At 40.1% G+C, this 24841-nt stretch overlaps 1 protein-coding gene across 1 annotated transcript in view; it reads left to right on the forward strand.

Moving 5' to 3' along the window:
- Positions 1-24546, forward strand: part of LOC140715286 (rhotekin-2-like) — a 56461-nt gene extending 31915 nt beyond the window's left edge. The window contains exons 9-12 of the mRNA XM_073027238.1: positions 9260-9391; positions 11870-12035; positions 16383-16490; positions 20721-24546. Of these exons, the coding sequence (XP_072883339.1) occupies positions 9260-9391; positions 11870-12035; positions 16383-16490; positions 20721-21157 (843 nt within the window). The 3' untranslated portion in view covers positions 21158-24546. The remainder of the gene's footprint in view (positions 1-9259; positions 9392-11869; positions 12036-16382; positions 16491-20720) is intronic.
- The last annotated feature ends 295 nt before the right edge of the window (positions 24547-24841 follow it).

Below are 24841 nucleotides of genomic sequence, written 5' to 3' on the forward strand. Positions count from 1 at the left end.
AACTTTCAAATGTACCCCTTCATTCAGCTCCCACCAGATGTATGATGATATTGTTTCTTGCACCTAACCTTCAGTCCAGATAAGACCAGAGGAGCGGAATTAGGCCATTCGGTCTGTTGAGTTTCCTCTGCCATTCCATCATCCATCTTGTTCTATTGCCCACTCTGTCCTCTTACCTCTTATCACCTCCCTCTGATGCCCTTCCTCCTTCCCCTTCTCATGCAGTCTAAAGCTGATTTATTACCCCCCTCAATCCCATTCTCCTGCTTACTCCCTGTTATCTTTGAAGCCCTTACTAATTAAGAACCTATCAACCACAAAATCAGAATCAGAATCTGCTTTAAATATACCCATTGGCAGCCTCCACAGCCATCTGTCACAGTGAATTCCAGAAGTTCACCTCCCTGTGGCCAAAGAAATTCTTCCTCATCTCTGTCCTATTCTGGTTTACATTTTGAAGTTATATTGCATGTAGCTTTGGATCATCCCAAACCACTCAGGAGCAAAGACATAAAGTTAAAATGTAATCACTGTTGTAATGTGGAGAACCATATGTTAGAATAGCATAGTGGTAGGGCCATATTACAGCCCAGTGTTCAATATCGGTGCCATCTGTAAGAAGCTTGTACTTTCTCCCTGTGACTACATGGGTTTCCTCTGGGTGCTCTGGTTTCCTCCCACAGGCATAAGACATGCTGGTTAGAAAGTTAATTGGTCATTGTAAATTGTCCTGTGATTATGTAATCATGTAATTATGTGATTATGATGCTAGTGTAAAGTAAGTGGGTTACTGGGCAGTGCAGCTCATTGAGCCAGAAGGGCTAATTCCATGCTGTCTCTCTGATATTAAAAAAAATTAAAAACCTTGAACATTTATAAACAACAACATTAATATTTTTTTCTCTATTTCAATGATTATTTCATTCTGACAGTTCTCACTTTCACCTGCCTCCACTCCACCCTAGGCTGTGCTGAAGCTGCTTTAATTGTAGTGTAGAATGGTTGCTAGTGCCACATATACTCCAAATCAGTCTCACTTAGTCACGGCACCTCAGTTTAAGACTGTCTAATTTTCTGGCCAGTCGCTGGAAAGTCCTGGGAAAAGAGGCTTTTCTATGTGGACTGCTCTGTGATGTGAAATTCTTAGAAATACAAAGCCAGGTGATAAAGGCGGAGGCTGATTTCTTTTTAAACTATTACTACTTGAGTATTAAATTGGTGCACTTGTGACAAGCTAGTTAATAAGCAGCATGGGGCTGTGCCTGTTTTGACTTGTTGCTCTCACCACGTGTATAATGAAATTTTGATGTGGCAACTTCATCTCTTTAAATAGACTAAAGAGAGATTAGACATTTAAAAGAAAAAGCTATCATCTCAGGTTCACATGAGTGGCTTGAATCTACACATTCAGCAAACCAGCATCAGAAAATAGAGGCTGATTAAGGGGGAAATACTATCTGCTCTGTGTACAGATAGTTGGATATGATTACAATAGACAATAGGTGCAGAAGTAGACCATTCGGCCCTTCGAGCCTGCACTGCCATTTTGAGATCATGGTTGATCAATTACTATCAATACCCGGTTCCTGCCTTATCCCCATATCCCTTGATTCCCCAATCCATAAGATACCTATCTAGCTCCTTCTTGAAAGCATCCAGAGAATTGGCCTCCACTACCTTCCGAGGCAGTGCATTCCAGACCCCCACAACTCTCTGGGAGAAGAAGTTTTTCCTTAACTCTGTCCTAAATGACCTACCCCTTATTCTCAAACCATGCCCTCTGGTACTGGACTCTCCCAGCATCTGGAACATATTTCCTGCCTCTATCTTGTCCAATCCCTTAATAATCTTATATGTTTCAATCAGATCCCCTCTCAATCTCCTTAATTCCAGCATGTACAAGCCCAGTCTCTCTAACCTCTCTGCGTAAGACAGTCCAGACATCCCAGGAATTAACCTCGTGAATCTACGCTGCACTTCCTCTACAGCCAGGATGTCCTTCCTTAACCCTGGAGACCAAAACTGTACACAATACTCCAGGTGTGGTCTCACCAGGGCTCTGTACAAATGCAAGAGGATTTCCTTGCTTTTGTACTCAATTCCCTTTGTAATAAAGGCCAACATTCCATTAGCCTTCTTCACTGCCTGCTGCACTTGCTCATTCACCTTCAGTGACTGATGAACAAGGACTCCGAGATCTCTTTGTATTTCTCCCTTACCCAACTCTACACCGTTCAGATAATAATCTGCCTTCCTGTTCTTACTCCCAAAGTGGATAACCTCACACTTATTCACATTAAACGCCATCTGCCAAGTATCTGCCCACTCACCCAGCCTATCCAAGTCACCCTGAATTCTCTTAACATCCTCATCACATGTCACACTGCCACCCAGCTTAGTATCATCAGCAAACTTGCTGATGTTATTTTCTATGCCTTCATCCAAATCGTTAACGTAAATGGTAAACAGCTGTGGTCCCAATACTGAGCCCTGTGGCACTCCACTAGTCACCACCTGCCATTCCGAGAAACACCCATTCACCGCTACCCTTTGCTTTCTATCTGCCAACCAGTTTTCTATCCATGTCAATGCCTTCCCCCCGATGCCCTGAGCTTTGATTTTACCCACCAATCTTCTATGTGGGACCTTATCAAATGCCTTCTGAAAATCGAGGTACACTACATCCACTGGATCTCCCCCGTCTAACTTCCTGGTTACATCCTCGAAAAACTCCAACAGATTAGTCAAGTATGATTTACCCTTGGTAAATCCATGCTGGCTCGGCCCAATCCTATCACTATCATCTAGATATGCCACTATTTCATCCTTAATAATGGACTCTAGCATCTTTCCCACCACCGATGTCAGGCTGACAGGTCGATAGTTCTCTGTTTTCTCCCTCCCTCCTTTCTTAAAAAGTGGGATAACATTAGCCATTCTCCAATCCTCAGGGACTGATCCTGAAGGGTATTGCATACTGCTTCCATCCTATTACCTGAAAAACTTCTCCAGCCGTCCTAACAAAACAACTTCCATCTTAACTACCAACAGCTGAGCAAGACTTCGAATCTTACAATGTATTTAAAATATCAGCTAATCCTGGATCTGGCAACTGGAGTATTTCAACTACAAATTTTAAATCCTTTTCCAGTGTCTCTTCAGATGAGGTATTCTAATATTTTTCATGTTGCCCTCTGACAAAGGCCATTTGGTCAATAGTGTCTGTCCCAGAGCCATCCCATAGATCTCATTCACCACTTACAGTTGGCCCTCCTTATCTGCGGAATCCGCATGCGCGGATTCAACCAACCATGGATCGGGAAAACCCAGAAGTTCTCTCTCCAGCACTCATTGTTTGATCATGTACAGACTATTTTTTTCTTGTCGTTATTCCCTAAACAATACAGTATAACAATTATTTACATAGAATTTACATTGTATTAGGTATTATAAGTAATCTAGAGATTATTTAAAAGTACCAGCAGTCCCCGGGTTATGAATGAGTTCTGTTCCTGAGTCCGGATTTGAAGTCGGAACAGGTACATCCGGTATTATTTAGCGTCAGTTAGTAAAATGTTTTTCTTAGTATATAGTATATATTTTACTTTTCTCTGCATATAAAACTTAAGAAACATATGTATTTCAATAATTAAACCACTGTGTTGCTTAGTAATAATTATAGCTTTCATCAGGGCAGTGCCTTTCACATGCTTCATTAAAGTTGGTCCAATCGTTGACCGACTGTAGCCTAACGCTTTTCCAATGACCGATGGCATTTCACCTCTTTCTGATCGCTTTATTACTTCCACCTTATTTTCAATCATGGTCGTGATTATTTTCGTGAACAGAAACACTGTGGATTCAGAGCTGCGCCAGGTCCTAATGTCCACCACACTGAGACAGGTTAAAAAAAGGTCCGGGATTCCACTGGGTCCTAAAGACCACAGCACTGAGACAGGTTAAATAAGGGTCTTGAGCATCCACGATTTTTGGTATCTGCGGGGGGTCCCGGAACCAATTCCCCGCGGATAAGGAGGGCCGACTGTATTTCATTGTAACCTGTTCTCTGTCACACATTTTAAAATGAATATTTATCCGATGTTTATTGAGGCAAATACAATAGTATAATTTCTTTCTTTTAAAATCTTTTTATTAATTTTAAGAAAAACATAAGTGAAATATGAATACAAAACGTTTGAGAGTACATAATTAATAGTTTGAATATACAATCAGATATATAATAATCAATATATAAGGCCTCCCAAACTCATAGTATTAATGTAAAAGAATCGAAAAAGAGAAAAAAAAACTAAAAATAAACTTTTAAAAAAACTAACCAACATGGGCAATTGCATAATGTTAAATACATACAGTAGTGCCGATAACTCCGAACCTCCATCCAAATAATTAAGGATAATAACAGTAAGGTTTAGGATCAGACCATTTAACTCATATGAAAATGTTGAATAAATGGTCTCCAAGTTTCCTCAAATTTAACTGAAGAATCAAAAACCACACTTCTAATTTTTTCTAAACTCAAACAAGAAATAGTTTGAGAAAACCACTGAAATACAGTTGGAGGGTTAATTTCTTTCCAATTCAGTAAAATAGATCTTCTAGCCATTAATGTAACAAATGCAATCATTCGTTGAGATGAAGCGGATAGACGATTATTATCTATCATTGGTAAACCGAAAATTGCAGTAAAAGGATGCGGTTGGAAATTGATGTTTAAAACTCTTGAGATAATATTAAAAATATCTTTCCAATAATTTTGTAAACAAGGACAAGACCAGAACATATGAGTCAATGAAGCAACATCAGAATGACATCTGTCACAGGTTGAATTAACATAAGAATAAAATCAAGCAAGTTTATCTTTAGACATGTGAGCTCTATGTACAACCTTAAACTGTATTAGGGCATGTTTAGCACAAATAGAGGACGAATTTACCAATGATAAATTTTTTTCCCATTGCTCAGTAGATATAGGACAATGCAATTCTTCTTGCCATTCCTTCTTAATTTTTTCTGATACATCTGGCTGTACACTCATAATCATATTATAAATGATAGCTACTAAACCCTTTTGACAAGGAAATAGTATAATTTAAGAAGCACTCAGATAGGTACATGGAAGAATGGGTCTTAGATGGATATGAACTGAAAGCAGGAGATTGATACTAGCTAGGTGAACATTGTGGGAACATCATTGGGCTGAAGGTTCTGTATCCATGCTATATTGCACTCTGATTCCATGACATATGCCTATTAGTTTTCTCCTGATTCTCCTCCCTACCTCCCATTTACCATAGGGCTACTTTACAGTAGTCAGTTTAACTTACGATGCAGCATACCTTTGGGATGTTGGGAGTAAACCAGAGTGCCGGAGAAAATCCATGAAGTCCTAAGGAGAATGATAAAACATATAGATAGCATTGGAGTTCAGGGTCAAACCCTGGGGTAGTCTGTGTGCTGTGAGACATAGTACTACTCAATTCAGCACTGTGCTACCTAAGCAATCACTACTGAAATAAATGCTAATTTACCTCCATAGTGTCGGACTTCTGGTTTTGTCATAATGGCATGTAAGTCTGCAGTGAAAGACTGCTGAGAAAGTTTGCATGGATATGGCATGTCATCTAAAACTTCTATAGGTGTACAATGGAGAGTATCCTAACTGGCTTCATCACAGCCTGGTATGGAAACACCAATGCCCAGGAATGGAAAGGTCAACAGAAAATGGTGGATACTTCCCTGTCCAACACAAACAAAGCCCTCCCCACCATTAAGCATATCTATGTGGAACACTGTTACAAGAAAAAGCCTCCATCATCAAGGACCCCTACCATCCAAGCCATGCTCTCTTCTCACTAGCTCCATCAGGTAGGAGATAGAGGAGCTTTAGGTCCCACACTACCAGATTCAGGAACAGTTATTACCCTACAACCATCAGTTCCTGAACCGGCATGGATAACTTCACTCACCACAACACTGAACTGATTCCACTACTCCACAGCTCATGTTCTCAGTATTATTTATTTTTTATATGTTCAATGATTCTCTTTTTGCACATTGGTTGTTGCCAGTCTTTATACATAGTTTTTCATAAATTCCATTGTATTTTTTTATATTCCTGTAAATTCCTGCAAGAAAATTTATCTCTAGATAATATATGGTACATATATGTACTTCAATAAATCATACTTTGACTTCGACTTTTACTTTCGATTTTGCTTCATGTTTTTCACCTCCAGTTCTTTGTGGCTTTTATTACTCTTTGCTCCTCCATCTACGCATGCGCCCTGCCTCCCTTGCTGGTCTGCCTGTGTGCCCCGCCTCCCTCGTTGGTCTGCTCATCGTCTGACAGCTCCTGACACACCCCTTCCTCTCTCTCCTTTATACTGACTAGCTCCTCTCTACTCTTTTAGGCTACGTCCACACTACACTGGATAAATCTGTAACCAAAGCTTTTTCTCTTTGTTTTTACCCTCCATCCACGGTGTTTTTATCCCTCGAAAACGGAGATTTTCAGAAACGCTCTCCAGAATGTAATTTTGAAAACTTTGAAAACAGGGTAACCGGAGAAATCTATAAACACTGTCATAACGTGCCAGAACAGATGGTGATAGCAGCACGCTATTCCATTGTTTTCTTGAATGCAACCTAACAATTTCAGAACAGACGGCAACGAGACTGAAGCCAGAAAAGTTAGAAATGTACTTACCAAATACTTTGACTCATAACTTACTGAATACATAAGTATACTCACTTTGCCCTGTTTTCTGTCCTTGCTCGTATGAGGTGGTTTACCTATTTATGCAAGTATTCTCTGAGAAATCAAGTAGATGTGTAACAGCCTAATGTAACATTGTATGGAAGTACAAGATAATACTAATGCAGACATGTTTTATACATTTAACAAGGGGCTTTATTAACGCAACAGAGTTAGTCAGTTTTTCAATGTTTGTCATCAGCCAGGTCATACTGTCCGTGAACTCCCTGTCGGTTGCCTCCATACGCTCCAGTATTTGTTTCTTTTAGTTTCAGGTCCTCCTGCGTGAGAGCCAATGGCTGTTCGTCTTTTAAGTTTTTCTAGTCTGTAACTGAACACACGTGTAGCAAGTCTTTCACGGCGATATTCAACACCAAACATGTCGCTTGTTTTCGGTAGATGTGTCCTGCGCATGCACAAAAGGAGGAGATTCGCTGAAATATCCGTTTCAATGTGGACAGAAATATTTTCAAAAACGCTTAGTGTGGACGCCTATTGTTTTTACGCGAAACCGGCGTTTTCAAAATTATCTAGTGTGGATGTAGCCTGAGTCAAGATGAAGGTTCTTGACCTGAAACATTAACTGAGTTACACTGGCAGTTCACTTATGATTCCAGCATCAGCAGTCCTTTGTGTCTCCATTGAGATGTCTTTGAGCTAGTAAATTTGTCCAGGTTCAGCGTTTTTGCTCGGTTAAAGGGAATAAAACTGTAATAAATCATTTGCACTGCAAAAAGCAGAGGTTTCTCTCCCAGCATTTTATGTGGAAACTGCTTTTAGAATGGCAGCTCCTCCAATACCTAGTCACTGAACTAATTCATTTTCTGGCTTGATTTTATTGTAGATAAAAACAAATTTTTAAAGAGAAAGTCTCCAACCTTTTCATCGTCTATTTTACTAACCACAATGAAATGGATTTTAAGGACTACTGCTATCCCTCCCCCATTCTTGGTGTAGATAAAGTTCGTGTAAATAATAATTTTGAGCAACCTAGGAGTATAAAATTACCCTACTTTGTGCCAGCCTCCAATATCCACTTCAACGAGCCAGGAATACTAATAATAAGGGACTTGTCAAAGTATTTGCTGATAAGGAGCAATGCATTTTTGTATTGTTAGTTTTTGCTCAATGTTGCTTGATGTATTTCAAGGTAACAGTTGCACATTTTATTAGAACATAAACACTACAGTACAGTACAGGCCCTTCAGCCCACGAGGTTTGCCGACCTATTAACCTACTCTAAGATCTTCCTAACCCTTCCCTCCTGCACAACCCACTATTTTTCTATCATCCATGTGGCTAACTAAGAACTTCTTAAATGGTCTCAAAGTATCAGCCTCTGTCACCACCCTGGCAAGCATTCCATGCAACCCCCACTCTGAGTTTTCTAAAAATAAAAGCACACTACCTCTGACCCTTACTTTCCTCCAGTCACCTTAAAGTTATGCCCCTTTATATAAGCTATTTCTGTCTGAGGAAAAAATCTCTGTCTATCTACGCAATGTATGCCTCTTATCATCTTGTACACCTTTATCAGGTCAACTCTCATCTTCGTTTGCTCCAGAGATAAAAGCCCTAGCTTGCTCAAGCTGTCCTATAAGACTGGTTCTCTAGGTAAATCTCCTCTTCACCCTCTCTAATGCTTGCACATTCTTTCATATCATTCTAAAATCCAGGAAATGCTCGTTCGCACCCTCCTCTAAAGCTTGCATGTCCTTCCAGAACTGGACACAGTGTAGTCTAAACGCACTTAGTTCCATTATAAAACTTAAATTGCTTTAAAGACCGCCCGTACACCACAGGAGTAGGGCCTCCAGTCCAATGTCACTGGACTGGTTGAAAAGTCATCCGAAGGGCATTGTGATTGAGCTCACTCCAGTATGCAGTCTAAGTAGAGTATAGATTGCCATCCCAGAATGCAGTTGTGGTTTTCAGCATTGTATAATAAAGCAATTTGGAACCCCGTATCTAAGGAAAGATGTGCTGTGATTAGAGAGGGTCTAGAGAATGATTCTGGGAATGAAAGGCTTAATATATTAGGAGCATTTGATGTCTCTGGGCCTGTACTTCAGACAGGTGAAGGGGGATGTCATGGAAACCTCCTAAACTAGAGATCATAGGTTAAGGGTGAAAGTAGAAATATTTAAGGGGAACGTGATGGGGAACTTCACTGAGAGAGTGTTGATGTGCTACCAGCGGAGTGGTGGATGCAGATTCAATTTCATCATTGAAGTGACGTTTGGATAAATACAGAGATGGGAGGGGTAAGGAGGGCTCTGTTCCAGGTGAAGGTCGATGGGTCTAGGCAGAATAATAGCTCAGCACAAACCAGATAGGCCAAACAGCCTGTTTCTGTGCAGCAGTGCTCTATGAATCTATTTGGAATAAATAACACTTCTCATTAATTCTTGTGAATCACTTGCCATGGAGGAATGTGAATGGATATGGTTGTTTAAGGGCTGCACTTTATCTTATTTCTTCCAGCAAAATATCGGAGGCCTCCCGAACTGGACAAGGTTGTACTGCATCCTGAAGAGAAGCTACCTGACCGCATATTACTCTCCTGAAGAAATTGAGGCCCAGGTGGATCCTGCCCTAAGTATTGCCATTGATAAGGTGTGGTTTTGTCTAATTGGTTTCAGGAAAGTCTCTTATTATATCTTGTCTCATGTTGTGTGATGCAAAAGAGTTACCACACATGTAATCAACAAATCTGAGCTGTTTGGAAGCATGTAAATGGTGGGCAGAATTGTGCTGGCCTGGGATTTAAGTTGCATGTTTTAGTGGTGCTACGGTGCAGCTGGCCTGCAGCTATAGTCCTGCCCAACATAGAAGCTGTTGACAGACTCTGACAGGAGAGAAAGCTGAAGATGTGGCCTTGATTTCTGTCAAAGCTGTGAGACCATAAGTCATAGGAGCAAATTAGGCCATTTAGCACATCGAGTCTGCTCCGCCATTCCATCATGGTTAATTTATTATCCCTCTCAACCCCATTTTCCTGCTTTCTCCTCATAACTTTTGATAACCTTACTAATCATGAACCTATCAACCTCTGCATTATATATACTCAATGACTTTGACCTCCACAATTGTCCATGGCAATGAATTCCAGAGAGTTTTATCAAGGACTATAATAGTTTGCAAATGTCTCTGCTGTTAGTCTGTATACAGAAAGCTGAGATTTACTGAAATTTCAAGGTCTTAAAGCAAGTGATTGCAATCACAACCCAATAGTTTTCACAGTATTTACTGTCTATATTATTGATTGGGACCAGGGAGCAAAAAACAAAGTTTCCAAGTTTGCTAATAATACATAAATAGGTGAAAGGGCATTGCGATCCTGCAGCTAGATGTAGACTGAGCAATTGGACATAAACCCGACTAATGTGAGGAAATATGAGCTCACATACTTTGATAAGAGGAATCAAAAGGTGGATTATTATCCAAACGAAAAGAGCCTGTACATGAGTGAAGTACAGAGGGGATTTAGGTGTCCTAATAGTACATGAATTACAAAAAGCTAGCGGGCAGTTCCAACAAGCAGTTAAGAAGGCATCTGACATACTGGTCTTTATTGCAAAGGGGTTGGAGTTTAGGGATGGCTTATTGCAATTTACAGAGTACACCTGCCTAAAAAGGAACACAGTAGCATTGGAGGCAACAAAAGGAGATTCACCAGCCTAATTCCTGGGATGAGAGGCTGATCGCATCAACAGAGGGCAGGCCTTTCAGTCTTTATTCTTTGGAGTTTAGAAGAGTAAGAGATAGTCTTATTCAAGCATATAAGATCCTAAAGGGGCTTAGCAAGGTGGGTGTTGAAATGTTTTCACAAGTGGGGAAGTCACAAAGAAGAGGACATAGCTACAAAATATTGGAACAAACATTTTAAACTGAGGTATACATGAATTTCTTCAGTGAGAGACGATGAATCTTAGGAATTCTCTGCCCCAAAGATGGTGGAGGCCAGATTATCATATATTTAAACTGCAGGTGAATAAATATATGAAAGAATGAGGAATTAAGGGTAATGGGTAGAGAAGTGAAGTGTCCTACTCCTGATGCTCTTTTCTTGGGTGGTTCCAGTCAATGGGTGACCAAACTTAGGTTTTAGGAGTATCCCAACAGCGGGAAATAGTTGGGTGTGATTGGGTGCTGGTGGTGAAGAGGCAAGGGGAGAACTGCAGATGTCAGGGAACAGCAAAAAATGAATGTTTCGGTGTGCCAGACAGAAGAGCGGCATGTTCAAGGGTGTGAGAACAGGCCTTCATTCTTGACAGCCTACTCTGCCCATACCAAAATACACATCAGCTGCTTTATGGGAACAATGGCAGGATTACTTTTAAATCAACTTTGTAAAATTACACATGAATTTGTTAACTTACTGGAAAGATTCTAGACGAGTCAATTGAGAAACTTCTTGTTATGTCAACATATGTTGTCCGGCAATGAGTAATAGAAAATGAATTTGCATGCATATTATCTAAAAGATGTTTATCTTCTCCGTGAAGTATTCAAATCAACCAAAGTCCTGTCTTCAAACATATTACCCAGTCTGTATACAGCAAGTTGACAGATACCGAATAAAGAAATGGAGGTCAATTTGATTCTGGAGATACTACAGTTGTGTTCATTGGGGAAGCTGTGTAGGTTTACAAACTCAGACTTGAGTTTAATTATTGCTGAAATTGCCAGGCTCCAGGACCTCTTCATTCTCCCATCAGTGAAAGGTGGGCCCTCGTTTCTGTCATGAAACTGGTGAGCATTTTGGTGTGGGGAAACTATCCTGCACGTGAAACACATTATTATTATCTTGCCCTTGTCTCACTTTATTCCTATGCTGCTATACTGAAAGGATGAGTTCACCACCTGCTGACGTGGGTATTTTCTAAACCTCTTCTCCACACACTGCTCTCCTCACCCCAACTCCCTTTCTGCCCCAATCTGTCTGTCTCACCCCACTCTGCTCAGAACTGCTCCCCCACTCATCTCCTGGCCCGGCTCCTCTGCAATCTCTGTAACATTTTAATGTTGATTGTTAATGCATAGCAAAATAGGAATAAAGGAGACCTAACCTATTGTGATCAAAATCTGCAGGAAACTAGAATTCGGACCCTGGGGAAAGATTCACAGAGAAAGACACACAGCTTTTCCATTATCAACCCTTACAGTGGGGAGACGTCCAGCCGGGTGTTCGCTGTTGACTCCGAAGCTGATCTACAGCAATGGATGGAGGCTTTCTGGCAACACCTCTGTGATATGAGTAAGTTGGCAGTGTGTTGTGCCCAAAGCTGCTGATTGTGGTTCTACTGTGCGTTCTTCATGAGAATCATCCATGTGCTGACCCCTTGATTGTCTGGTGATGCACCTCTCTCATTTAGGCAGTCACCTAATAGTGGCATTTCAATGCCATTCATTATCAGCCATCCTTGATCTTGGTAGTTGTTCATTTAAACAAAAGTCAAGAGTTAATTTTGGGCAGTAGCTCAGGAAGTTTAATCCTGGCTTGCATTAGTACTCCATGGACCTTACTCGCAGACACCTGAGCATGTGAATGTGACTGAAACCCCTTTTTGCTTCTGGTCTCTGTCAATAGTTTATTCTTTTGGGTTGTAAAGTTTGATGAGGATATGTGTAGTGTCCCAGCCTGCGATCATGCAGTCGCTTCTAATGCCATCTTTCCTGGTAGCATGATGGAGTTGTCAAACATATATCTCACTTATAACAATGCAGCAAAAAATTGATGAGCTATGTTATGAAGTTAGTGCTGAAAATGTCCATGCACTCTAGAAGGAATTCCTCTTGACACTGTTTTGAAATACAGTTTGGAACTACTTGAGGGGTGATCCCATGTCATTCTGACTGAGCTAGAGCATTATGCACTGAGCCATGATTCAATCTTGCCTGAATTTGTGAAGTACTCTAATCCATCTAATGTCTTTGTTCTCTGGGTGCTTCTCTTCATCATGAAAGTGGAATCTGTATCTACCAAAAATAATTTGTGCTTGGCTGATAACACAGTTCCAAAGACAAGCTTTCTAGTTATTATAGCTGGAGTTCAGTGATCTGTGATTCAGTGATTAGTGGTGAATTTCTGCCTTTGCATTTCTCCCCATACCAATGAATTGTCGCAGGAACTGCCTTTCTTTCCTTTTTGGTTAGGCAGTCCTGATTAGTAGTTTCTGCAGGTTACATGTAAACTTGCATTCCATCCTCTCTCACTGCTGCCAGTACCACATCTCTGAGCTTCAGAATAGCCATCTTCTGCACCATGTTAGTTGTGAAAAATGACCATCGGTATCCAGGGTAGTGCCATTATTCATCCAGTTATCCAGTTCCATTTTCCTATCTACCAACACCTCTAGACATGAAGAGGGATAAATTCAAGATGCCTCAGAAGTAGTATTCTGGTGAATGGAGCAAGCTTAAAAAGGAGATGGTGCAAGTAGTTAGTATTGATGCATGCAACATAAATAATTAATTTTCAGAAATTAATATTTTGGGGGTATTAATAATTTGGGACTGGTAATAACCAGTGCAGTATAGCATAGGAGCAGACCCTTCGATCCACGATGTCTGTGCTGAACATGATGCGGAATTATACAAAATCTCTTCTGTTTGCTTGTGATCCATATCCCTCCAATCCCTACATTCTCCTACATCTGAAAAGCCTCTATTGTATCTGCTTCCACACACCATGGCAGCCTGAACTTGTTCCATGCACCAGCCCACTCTGTTTTAAAAAAAAAAAACCTGCCTGCATATCTCACTTAAACTTTCTCCCTCTCACCTTAAGTTCATGTCCTCTAGTCTAATGTCTAATTGACCTTTCAACACTCAAAAAAGATTCAGAGCGTTCATGTATCTCATACTTTTATAAACTTGCATCAGCTCACCTCTCTGCTTCCACACCAAAGAACCCAAATTGTCCAACCTGTCCTTGCAGCTCATAACACTTAATATAGGCAGCATTCTCTTCCATATCCTTTCCAAAGTTTCCACATCCTACTTGTAATGTTTCATGTGTGACTTAACCAAAAGCTCTATATAGCTACAACACAGCTTCCTTACTTCTATGCCTAGGGCAGCACTTGGCACAATGCTATTACAGCTTGAGTTGTTGGAGCTTGGAGTTCAATTCTGATTTTCATCAGTAAGGAGTTTGAATGTCCTCCCCATGAACACGTGAGTTTCCTCCAGGTGCTACAGTTTCCTCCCAAGTTCCAAAGACCTAACAATTAGTAGGTTAATTGGTCATTGTAAATTGTCCTGCAATTAGGCCAGGGTTAAATGCTAGGTAGTGTGGCTCACTGGGCCAGAAAGACCTGTTCCGTATTGTATCTCTAATTAACTTTTTTAAATGCTCAGTGCACATTGAAGGTGAGCATGTCATACACCTTCTTTAGGTCATAAGATATAGGTGCAGAATTACATCATTCAGTCCATCAAGTCTGCTCCACCATTCAATCATGACTGATTTATTATCCCTCTCAATCCCACTCTCCTCATTCCTTTTGACACCCTTACTAATCAAGAACCTATCAACCACCACTTTAAATGCACCCAATGACTTGGCCTCCACAGCCACCTGTGGCAATGAATTGCACAGATTCACCACCCTCTGGCTACAGAAATTCTTCCTCATCTCTGTTCTAAAGAATGCCCTTTTACTTTGAAGCTGTGCCCTCTGGTCATAGACTCTCACTATTGGAAACATCCTCTCCACATCCACTCTATCTAGACCGTTCAATATTTCAATCAGATCCTCCTCCATTCTGCTAAACTCCAGCGAATATATAAGCCAAGAGCCATCAAACAGTCCTCATATGTTAACCCTTTCAATCCTGATATCATTTTCATGAACCTCTTTTGGACCCTCTCCAATGCTAGCACATCCTTTCTTAGATAAGGACCTCAGAATTGCTCACAATACTCTGTGCGATCTGACCATTGGCTTTTGAAGCCTTAGCATTACATCCTTGCTTTCATATTCTAGTCCTCTTAAAATGAATGCTGACATTGCATTTGTCTTCCTTGCCACTGACACAACTTGCAAGTTAACCTTTAGGGAATCCTGTATGAGGGTTTCCCAAAACTGTTTGCACCAATAATTTTTGGATTTTCTCCCCGTTTAGAAAATAGTACATGCCTTCTACCAAAGTGCATGATCATACACTTTCTTGCTCTGTATTCCATCTGCCACTTCTTTGTCCATTCCAGTCTTTCTAAGTCCTTCTGCAGAACAGTAGAAGAACTAGAGAAAGCAAGTTTAAAATTTTGGTCCTTCATTAACCTGAAACTGTAACATGATTTTACTCTCTCCAGATCCTGCCTGATCTGCTGAGTATTCCCAGCATTTTCTGTTTTTATTTCAGATTTCCCACAGTTTTTTTTTGCTCTTATAGCCTGCGTTAGTTGCAGCAACATCTTGATTCCCAGCATTACCATAGAAGAGATCTGTTTATAAGAATATACAAAAGGATTTGTAAGTAAATCAGCTTCAAATTCTTATGTACATCGATACATAGTGAAATGTGTCATCTGTGTTAACAACCAACAGGGGGCAGCCTGCAAGTGTTGCCACACATTCCCGTGCTAGCACAGCATGTCCACAAAAACACAGAACACAACAAGCAATTAACTAACAACAACAAAAGAAGTCCCTTTCCTCTCTCCCACTCATCCACATACACGGACAGTCCTCCAACTCCAGGATGGGTCTCCAGGTTTGGCCATTGGGCCACAACTTCTGTACTTGTAATTGGCCTTCAGGCTTTGATCTTCAGTATCGACAGCCCCCTCCCCCACTATACTTGCCAATGAAGGGGCCCAAACTCCAAGTGTGCTGACTAACCAGCCGCTGTACCTCCTGCTTGCATAAGTGAGCAAATGATCTGGATTAGCTTGACAATCACGGATATCCTTCATCCCCATGTCCACATTGCAGGCCTTCAAGCGTGAGGTGAGGTCTGGAGTCTGGATGTCATTTATTTCATATCTACATCACTGGCCTTTCAAATGCAGAGCAAAAAGCCTTGATTTCAGATGTCCTTTGTCACCCATCACTGGTCTTCAAACAAGGAGCAGAGCCCAAACCTCTAATTCCTTCACATCCTTGTCTCTGTCCCAAAAACTTTGCTAGGAACTTTTTAAAAAAAAACTAATTCTGAGGACAATTTCAATGGAGACCACAGCTCTGATAGATAAAGATATCAAGAGGAACGATGAGAAAATACGACTGAGGTCCTGCTTGGTCATAATCTAATAGAGAGAGCGAGCAAGGTCAAAAGACTGAATTGTGTCTTCTTCCAGTATCCCTCTTTGAGGCCAGGCTAACTTTATGAGCAATTCTTTGTTTTCATTATAACAAAAGCTTGGTAATGGCCCAACCAGTGTTATTCAATTTGCAGATTTCTGCAGGAAGCCTGTTCTTAACAATCTTTTTTTAATGCTTGAGAATAATTCATGGTTCCTGCTTGCTGAAAGTAATTCCTTGCTTGATAAGTGCTTTAGTATTGGAAATTTCCCAGATTTTCCAAAAAAAGAGAGTCTGTTTAATTCTCTTTTCTTTTAAGTATGCTGTATGTAATGGCTGTGTTTTAACTTCCAGGCCAGTGGAAGCATTGTTGCAAAGAGCTTATGAAAATTGAGATTATGTCACCACGGAAACCACCTTTATTCCTCACAAAACAAGCAACTTCAGTCTACAATGATATGAGTAAGTGGCCTTTGCCTTTCTAAATGTGGCCTTGTTATAAAAGGATCATTGTTTGAAATTCAAATAGTTCCCGTGTATAAAGCAAAAATGCTACTCCATGCATAATTTGGAACAGCATGACTTAACTAGCAATGATGGAATCCAGTGAAGTGAATTTTAATATGGGTCAGATTACTAAAATCTACAGCTACAAACTGCTGAGAAGTGACAGTGTTTTCAGTACAGTTCTTAGGTTTGAATGTAGTTCTCAGTTTTATTATTTTCTGTGTTTAACTGTTTTGCATTTCACTTTATTGCCTGTCTATCAAAAATAAATCGTGCCAGAATGAAAATCGTAATTCTTTGCAACCTTGTTCTTTACTCCATTGTTTTCGAATTAAGTCTGCTTTTTTTTGTTCCAGCCTAAGCAAACCATGGATTTGATATTTGGCACCGTTGTCCTTTGTTTCAGACCCTGTTTCTCTTAAATGTCAAATCTAACGCACTATATTTGTAAGGGTCAGGTATCATTTGCCACAATTTCAACAAGCTAAAAGTAGACTGGCAGCTTTTTATTGACTTTTATTTTTGTGCTATTTAGGAATTTAATCACTGATTTTTATCTCTGCCAATCCTATCTGCTTCTGATTAGTAGGCAGAGGGTTTTAATTTAAGAACACAATTACAAATTGTCAGTTAACTTACAAATGTAACTTTTTTTGAGCAGGCATTTTGCAACCCCATTTAATGCATAGGTTTTTCTGACTTTGTGCTGCATTGCATTCAAAGGAAAGCTCCCCTTTCCTGCCTTTCTCTGTCCCTGCCCCCCATTGCAGTCTCATAAGCATCCTTTATGCCTATTTGCTTTTTATGAGCTTTCAATCTTCTAATAATACATAGGCTGGATAAAATGTTGGCCTATTTAAACAACTTTCTTCATGTGAATGGAGAAATTCTTCAGTCGATCAATGTAGCATTATGTTGCTGTACATTATGGCATTAGAGTGAATAACCATTGGCTTGGTAGAAGGGTAGATATTAAGCAGCTCTTCAGAGCAGAGAAAGAGTGGCAGTGATTTAGGGAAGATCTTCCAGCGCCTATGGTCTTGGCAACTGTAGTCCTGTTTGCCAAAAATGGAGCAATAAATATTAAGCTGGAATAAAAACATGTATTTGATTATCACATGGTCACCATGCACAATGTTTATGTAGGGGCCCCTGAAGGAACCTACATTCTGTTCTCCACATTAGCTATTGAGTAGATTAACCCTAGTCTTGAACTTGTGTGTCTCCAACTCATTGGACGATATAGTGCTACAAATAGACATGGATTTGCCTGTAAGTTGGTCTTTATGTATATTTTATATGAAAATGTTTTGTCATTTTACAGTATAACCAATACCTGCAAGTAATTCCTGAAGTATTAAGCAAAACCATTCCTATTAATAATGTCTTTTTGAATTAAAGTAAGTTTTGCCCAATGGCAGTATCCAGGGCGGTAATTCATTGTTTCAACACTAGATGGTGCTTTATTCCTTTACTATTTATTGCCACATGCCTTTTAAGAAGTCCAGATGAGCAGTGATGTGTTACTGTTTGCAAACATCTTCAAAACCACAATTGATGTTATTAATAGAACGTTTTGTACTGGTATTTCCCACATATATAATGCCTATATAAAAGCCTATTGAGCACTTTGATGATTTATCCAGTAACTTGGAAGGCTGTGAGGAAAAACTATTCGCATAAATCACAACATAATGAATAATCCACATCTTCCTGCAGCTGTTACCATATATGGTCTGATTCCCACTACGGGAGTTTTATGTTGCGCAGTAGCTAATCATAATTCCCAGCATTGTGAGTGAGTCACAATGTGTCTGCACTCTAAATCAGGTAAACTGCTGCACAGAGAGGAAATGAAACATCAAAAACATTTCTTGCAGCTTATTGTGACCACATACTTGATGAAAGCTGCCTCGCACAGTTAATACAAATTCTCCCATTCTTGGTAATTTCTGAATCATTCTTGAAATCAGAATTTGAAATATTATAAATCTCCCAGGTGCTTAAAAGTCGACATCTGCAAGATGTGAATGGGCTGGGGGAGGATGTGTGAATAGTAAATACATTAACTATTTATCTAAACCTGATGTTGTTTGTAGACAAGAACAGAAAAATCTGGTGGTTATGGTAAAAAACTGGTTAACTTATCAGACTACAGATCCAGTGATTTGAATATCGTCATGCTGTCTGGGAAGTTAAATTTCAAATAATTAAATAAATCTGGAATAAAAAGCCATGAAATACCAGATTGTTGTTAAAAACCCCACATGGTTCACTTGTGTCCTTCAGAGAGAGAGAGAGAGAGAGAGAAAACTGCCATCTTCTGTGTTTTCAGAACCGCCAATGCATTTAACTCTTAAACTGGCCTTTGAAGTGACCAATCCAGCCACACCATTTGGCATAGGCAATACATTTAGCAACATACACATTCACGAGTAAATAGATTTTTAAACTCAAGAACACAAGAAAATAGGAACAGAAGTAAGGTGATTCGGCCCTCAAGCCTGCCCCTCCCCTCTACATTGTGATCCAAGACGACCTGCCCCAGATCCCCATCGCTCTTAAATCCCCAATCCTTCAGTTATCTACCTCCTTTTTAAATACCCCCGATTTTAGTCTTCACAGTAGAGAATTCTGAGATTTACTATCACCTGTGAGCAGAGATTATTTCGTGCCTCAATTTTAAATTGTGGCTGAAGGACAGCTTTGCCCCTTGTTAGAAGACCATTGAACAGTTCCCTAGTGTAATAAAATGGACTCCTGACCTTGTAATCTACTTTGTTCTGGCCTTGTACCTTATTGTTATTCCATTCCACACTTTCTCTGTAACTATAACACTTAAATCTGCATTCAGTTATTGATTTTCCCTCATTGCACTGGTGTGATGAAATGATTTGTATGGTTGATGTGCAGAGCAATGTTTTTCACTGTACCTTGGTATATGTACCAATCATCATCATTATGTGCCGCGTCATATGATGTGGGTGATCATGGTCAATGACCATGATTGTTCTTGGCAAGTTTTTCTACAGGAGTGGTCTGCCATTGACTTCTTCTGGACAGTGTCCAGCCGATGGTGATCCCAGCCATTGTCAATACTCCAGAAAAAGTCTGCTTGGTGTCAGTAGCCGCATAAAATATGCACCAGCTCCTCATACCAACATCCACCACCTACTCCCATAGCTTCATGTGACCCTGATTGGAGGGGCTAAGCAGGTGCTACACCTTACCCAGAGGTGACCTGCAAGCTAGCGGAGGGATGGAGCGCCTCGCACCTCCTTTGGTGCAGATATAGCTCCACCCTACCACCTAGATATGTGACAGTAATAACCTAATTTACCAATTTTTATTGATGACTTCATTTCAGATACATAAAACAATATAGCACAGGAACAGGCCTTTCAGCCCACAATGTGATGCCGCATTGACACATAATCACTTCTGTCTTCACGCGATTCATATCTCTTCTCTTCTTGCTTACTCATGAGCCTATCTAAGAACCTCTTAAACCTCCATCAATATCGCTGGAAGTGTATTCCAGGTATCCACCATTCTCTGTATAAAAAAACGATTTACACACACTTGTCCTTTGAACTTCCTTCCACCTTAAATGCATGACCTTTAGTACTGGATATTTCAACTTCGGAGGAAAAAGCTACTGACTGTCTATCAATGCCTCTCAATTTTATCAGCCACTATCAGGTCTCCATTCTGTGTGTCCTGCTCCAAAGGAATTGACCAACTTCTCCTTGTAGCTCATACTCTCCAATTCAGGCAGCATCCTGATACCCTCTTCTCCACACACTTGTAATGATGCCCCTTTGTTGGGGACTCTTCTATTGGAGACAACTTAGCCACCTACAAACGTCACAGCACCATTTTTATTCCATTGTATTGCTTTGTATCTGCTGTGAATGCCTGAAAGGAAATGAATCTCAGGATAGTATATGGTGACATATATGCACTTTGATAACTTACTTTGAATTTTGAACTAGTCGGTCTGTTGTGCCTCAATCAAATTCCTTCTTGACTTGCACTTTGCCTCTTCCCTTTTCCCTCTATTTCCCCCTGACCTCTGCTCCTCTCCAACTCTTCACCACTCTTGTTGGGAAAATCATAATTGTTGGAAATGAGATGCAAGTGAATCAGCCCTTCATCTCATCATCCAATTCTCATGTTTTACAGACATCGAGTCTCCGGTGAAGGATGAGAGTCTAGTGGATATTATCCGGAATAGAATCCAGGAGACGGACGGAGAGTTCCTACTGGGTCAGCAGGAAGAGTCCAATCCACCACGGTGGGCAGCTCTCTTTGATGGCACTCACGATATGGCCTTCCAGAAGAGCAGCCCAACTCCAGAGGGGGCAGGTTTCCCTACCCCAACGTCTCCAGGAAGAGCCAAGAAGCGGCCGGCCCCCGCTCCACCAGTAGGGAAGCTGCCCTACCGGCCGGGAAAATCTGACCCGGATCAGGAGCAGAAAGAGAACACCCCTTTATCTTCTGGCAGGAGATCCAAGTTACAGCGTGCTCCTCCTTTGCCTGAGCCACGCAGTAAGGTCCCAAGCAAAGACACCACCCAGGCGATGTCCAAGCCTCCTCTGCCGGGCAGGCCAGTACTCTAACGCTGACAGAAAAGCTCCATCAGGTTCCAGTTCAACCATAGAACCTGGACGTTATCTGAAGTGCAGGGTGTTTTTGAGATGGACTCACAACATGCAGAAACTATGAGCAATGTTAATTGTTCTTCAACCTGAACACCATTTATTGTGGATTTCCCAAATGCACCTAAACATTTAGCATTAATATATCAAAGGGACTAGTCATTAGCCTGAATTATTGCTTTATTCTTGATTATTTTTGTCAGAATTCTATGTCCTATATTTTCAAAACCTGTCTGAGCAATCTATTTAGAACCCAGCAGATTTTGCATAACTCACAACTAAAATAATTCTACTTCAGGAAATTTTTCTGCCTTTTTTTCCCCCAATCTCTAAATAATAATTTTTTTAAAAAGTTTTGTTACAGTGAAAATTGGAATAGCAGAAAAAAGAACATTTCAAATACAGGGCTTCCTCAGGTTATGAATGTCAGACTTTTGCACACCCCTACATATGAGCAATATTCAAATGTCTGAGGTACGTACACGCAGTCGTTGCTAAAGGTGAAAGAACTGGTTTCCTCTCTCTGTCCAACTATTAGTAACTGTTCTCTCTTATCAGTCTTAATGTTTTAGATGCCATTCATTATAATACCATCTCAAGTGATCTTTGTGTATTTCCCAACTTGTGGACAAGCTTGACTTATGGGCATCTATAAAACTAGAACCTGTTCGTTGCCTGGACTTGATTGATCTATCAATATGTCTGCGCTGACTGTGAAGCGTGTGTGTGAACAGATTTTCACTCATTTGTACTTTATCCAAATTGAACAATTTTTAACCAGCAGGCAGCTCCTAGAAATCCCCATTTTCCTGGGTGGGTTCTGCATTCCATTGCAGACACTTTTATATAAAAAGAAATGAGTCATTCTATTGCTGGGGGAATGATTTTACAGCTATCATGAATGAGAAAGTTAAATGAGGATTGTACAAAATGAACCACTTCCATGTGAATACTTCTTTTATTTCCAATTAGTCTCAGCTCAACAATCTCCGGAGAAGGACTTGTGTTTATAAGATGTCTTTCTTGTCTCAGATCATAGTATTGGTAGTTCGTGTCCCATTACAGCAGCCATTTTGGACATGTTACCAAACACAGCAGAGATGTTAAGGAATATGTACTGAATATGTTCACTACTAAAAAGAATTCCCCTTGATACTGTTTTGAAGAACAGTTTGGAGCTACTTGAGGGTTGGTCCTATATCATTCTGACTGAGCAAGAGTCAATCAGTCACTGAGCCAGTATTGTATCTGACCTGCATTGGTGAAGTACTCTAATCCATCTAAATTTTTGAAGGTGGAATCTGTAACTAACAAAGCCAATGTATATTTCAAGATTCAAGTTTATTTATCACTTGTACATCGAAATACATTGTTTATGTTAGCGAACAGCACACCCGGAGGGTGCTGAGAGCTGCCCACGTGTCGCCACTCATTCCAGCACCAGCATAGCATGCTCGGCAGAACAACACAGGACACAACAAAACAGAATATAACAAGCAATTAAACAATAACAGCAAAACAAGCCCCGTAACTCCTTCTCACTCACAGACGTTCACCGTTCTGTAACTGCAAGACAGTCTGTCTTCGGCCTCCGGCGTCCGGTGGTCTTGGATTTGTACTCGGACGTAGACGTTGAACTTTTGACTAGGCCATCAGATTTACTGGTTCGCAGACCTGGCTCTTCGGCCAAAGTTCCAAAGACATGTTTTCCAGTTACCTCAAGTTCAATGATTTGTGATGATTTCAAAACACTCCTGTGCGTCGTTCAAGGTATTGGAAGGGTTCCTTTAGTGAGACAAGGTGGGAACAAGCGTTCCAGCTTCCTGGGCAGTTGTCCTCCCAAAATCAGACTACAGTCTGACCGGTACCAATTCTCCTTTGCACAGACATTAATTGGCAGCTGATGCCAAGCATTTGGACATTTTGAAACTAAACTATTTGGAATTTATGCTGGAAGAAGATTGGCTTTGGTCTTATTGAATGACACAGCAGATATGAGTGGTGGAATGGTCTATGTATGCTTTGTTGTATTATTTGACTGATCGTCCTATGCCAGTCAAATTGAGGAAGCGTATCTGGGTTTTCTTTCTTGGCAGTTTGGCAGAAATTCAGCTATCCTTCCAGAGGTACAGAGGGTCTATGATTCCTTAAATGAGCTAAGTTATCTTTTAAACTCCTAGTTTGTTACATGCCATCATGCATGCAGAAGCTGAAAATCCAGAGCAACGTACACAAAATGCTGGAGGAAATCAGCAGGTCAAGCAGCATCTATGGAGGAAAATAAATAGTTAAAATTACAGGTTATGATCCTTCATCAGAACTCCAGCTTTCTGTTTAAGTTGTATTTAAATCTGTAGTTTTTTAATATACCTTTTGAAGATTCTAACAATAGTTGTTATTAACAATAGTTGGTACTTACTATTTTTGGAGTAAATTGTTGAAAGCATTTTTGTATTTTGATGTGATATGGGATCTAGGAAATAGGCTACTATTTTAAATTGGAATGTGAATTCATATTGTAAGCCAGATTTAACTATAAATATGCAGCTACTGGTGTCTGCTCTTTGACTCTACATTTATAAACCCCTAGCCTGCAAAAGTTGTTAAAAGTATGAATTGATAATTGTGCAGTGAAGGAAATGGAGAAGCTGGCAGTGTTTCCTTAACCAGAGGGAAGAGCTGACAAATAAACAGCACAATGAATCACGAAGGGTTAATTAAATGTCATCAGGTGCAGGAAGAAAATAAGAAGAGGGAAAGTTTAGAGAGGAAAAACAAAGCAAATTTGCATTTTAACTTTTAAGTATGGAACATTTTCAAAACCCCCAACACAAAATCAAAACTTAATAGAATGAGGCTAGTAATGGATAATTTGTAATACAGAAGGGTGGCTGACAGTAATTTATAAATATTACGTTGCTAAAAGATCGTTTTAGTTTCACTTGACGTAGATCATTGATGAGACAGGAAGATACTGTTTTGTACAGAGCTAGTGTCAGAGCAGACAGAAACATTGGGGTGTTGGCATTTAACCACACATCACTGCTTGCCTGGAGGTGCTGTGGCATTTACATTTGATTAATGATGAACATCATTAGCTTCGTTGTTATTTTGACAAAGTAGCCAATAGTGTTGAAAAGTATATGAACTGTGAGAGTACATGTTATGGTTAAATGAGTAGCAGAAAATGTAGCTGTCAGGAAATTGAGATTAAATTAAATCTGATTCAACCGTTTTTTTTATCTGTAAGAGTTTCCTACTGTATCTTAGAATTGTTACATGCGATGATTTAACATTAATGTTACTGATGTTCTTTTTTTTCTCCTAAAATTAAATTTCATCCCTAATCAGGATTGTGGTTATTCATCTTTAAACCTTTTTTCATTTAAATTGTTCTTCACGTTGTTCCTGTGTTGAAGAAAATAATTTGTCAGCCTCGTATTTTGTAATAGCCTTCGGGAAAATACCTGTGATTAATTCCTCACCAGCTGGTAAAGTTACCCAGACATTACAGGATCAGAATTGGGGAAAATAGAAACATTTTGCACTAGGCTCTGTTAGGAGTTCCTGTTGCAACGAAAGGTATATTGCTGAGGTGGAATAGAGGGAACTATCTTGAATGCAGTTGATCCAACCACTGTGGGT

Source organism: Hemitrygon akajei, chromosome 23, assembly GCF_048418815.1.
Source record: "Hemitrygon akajei chromosome 23, sHemAka1.3, whole genome shotgun sequence".
Lineage (NCBI taxonomy): Eukaryota > Metazoa > Chordata > Chondrichthyes > Myliobatiformes > Dasyatidae > Hemitrygon > Hemitrygon akajei.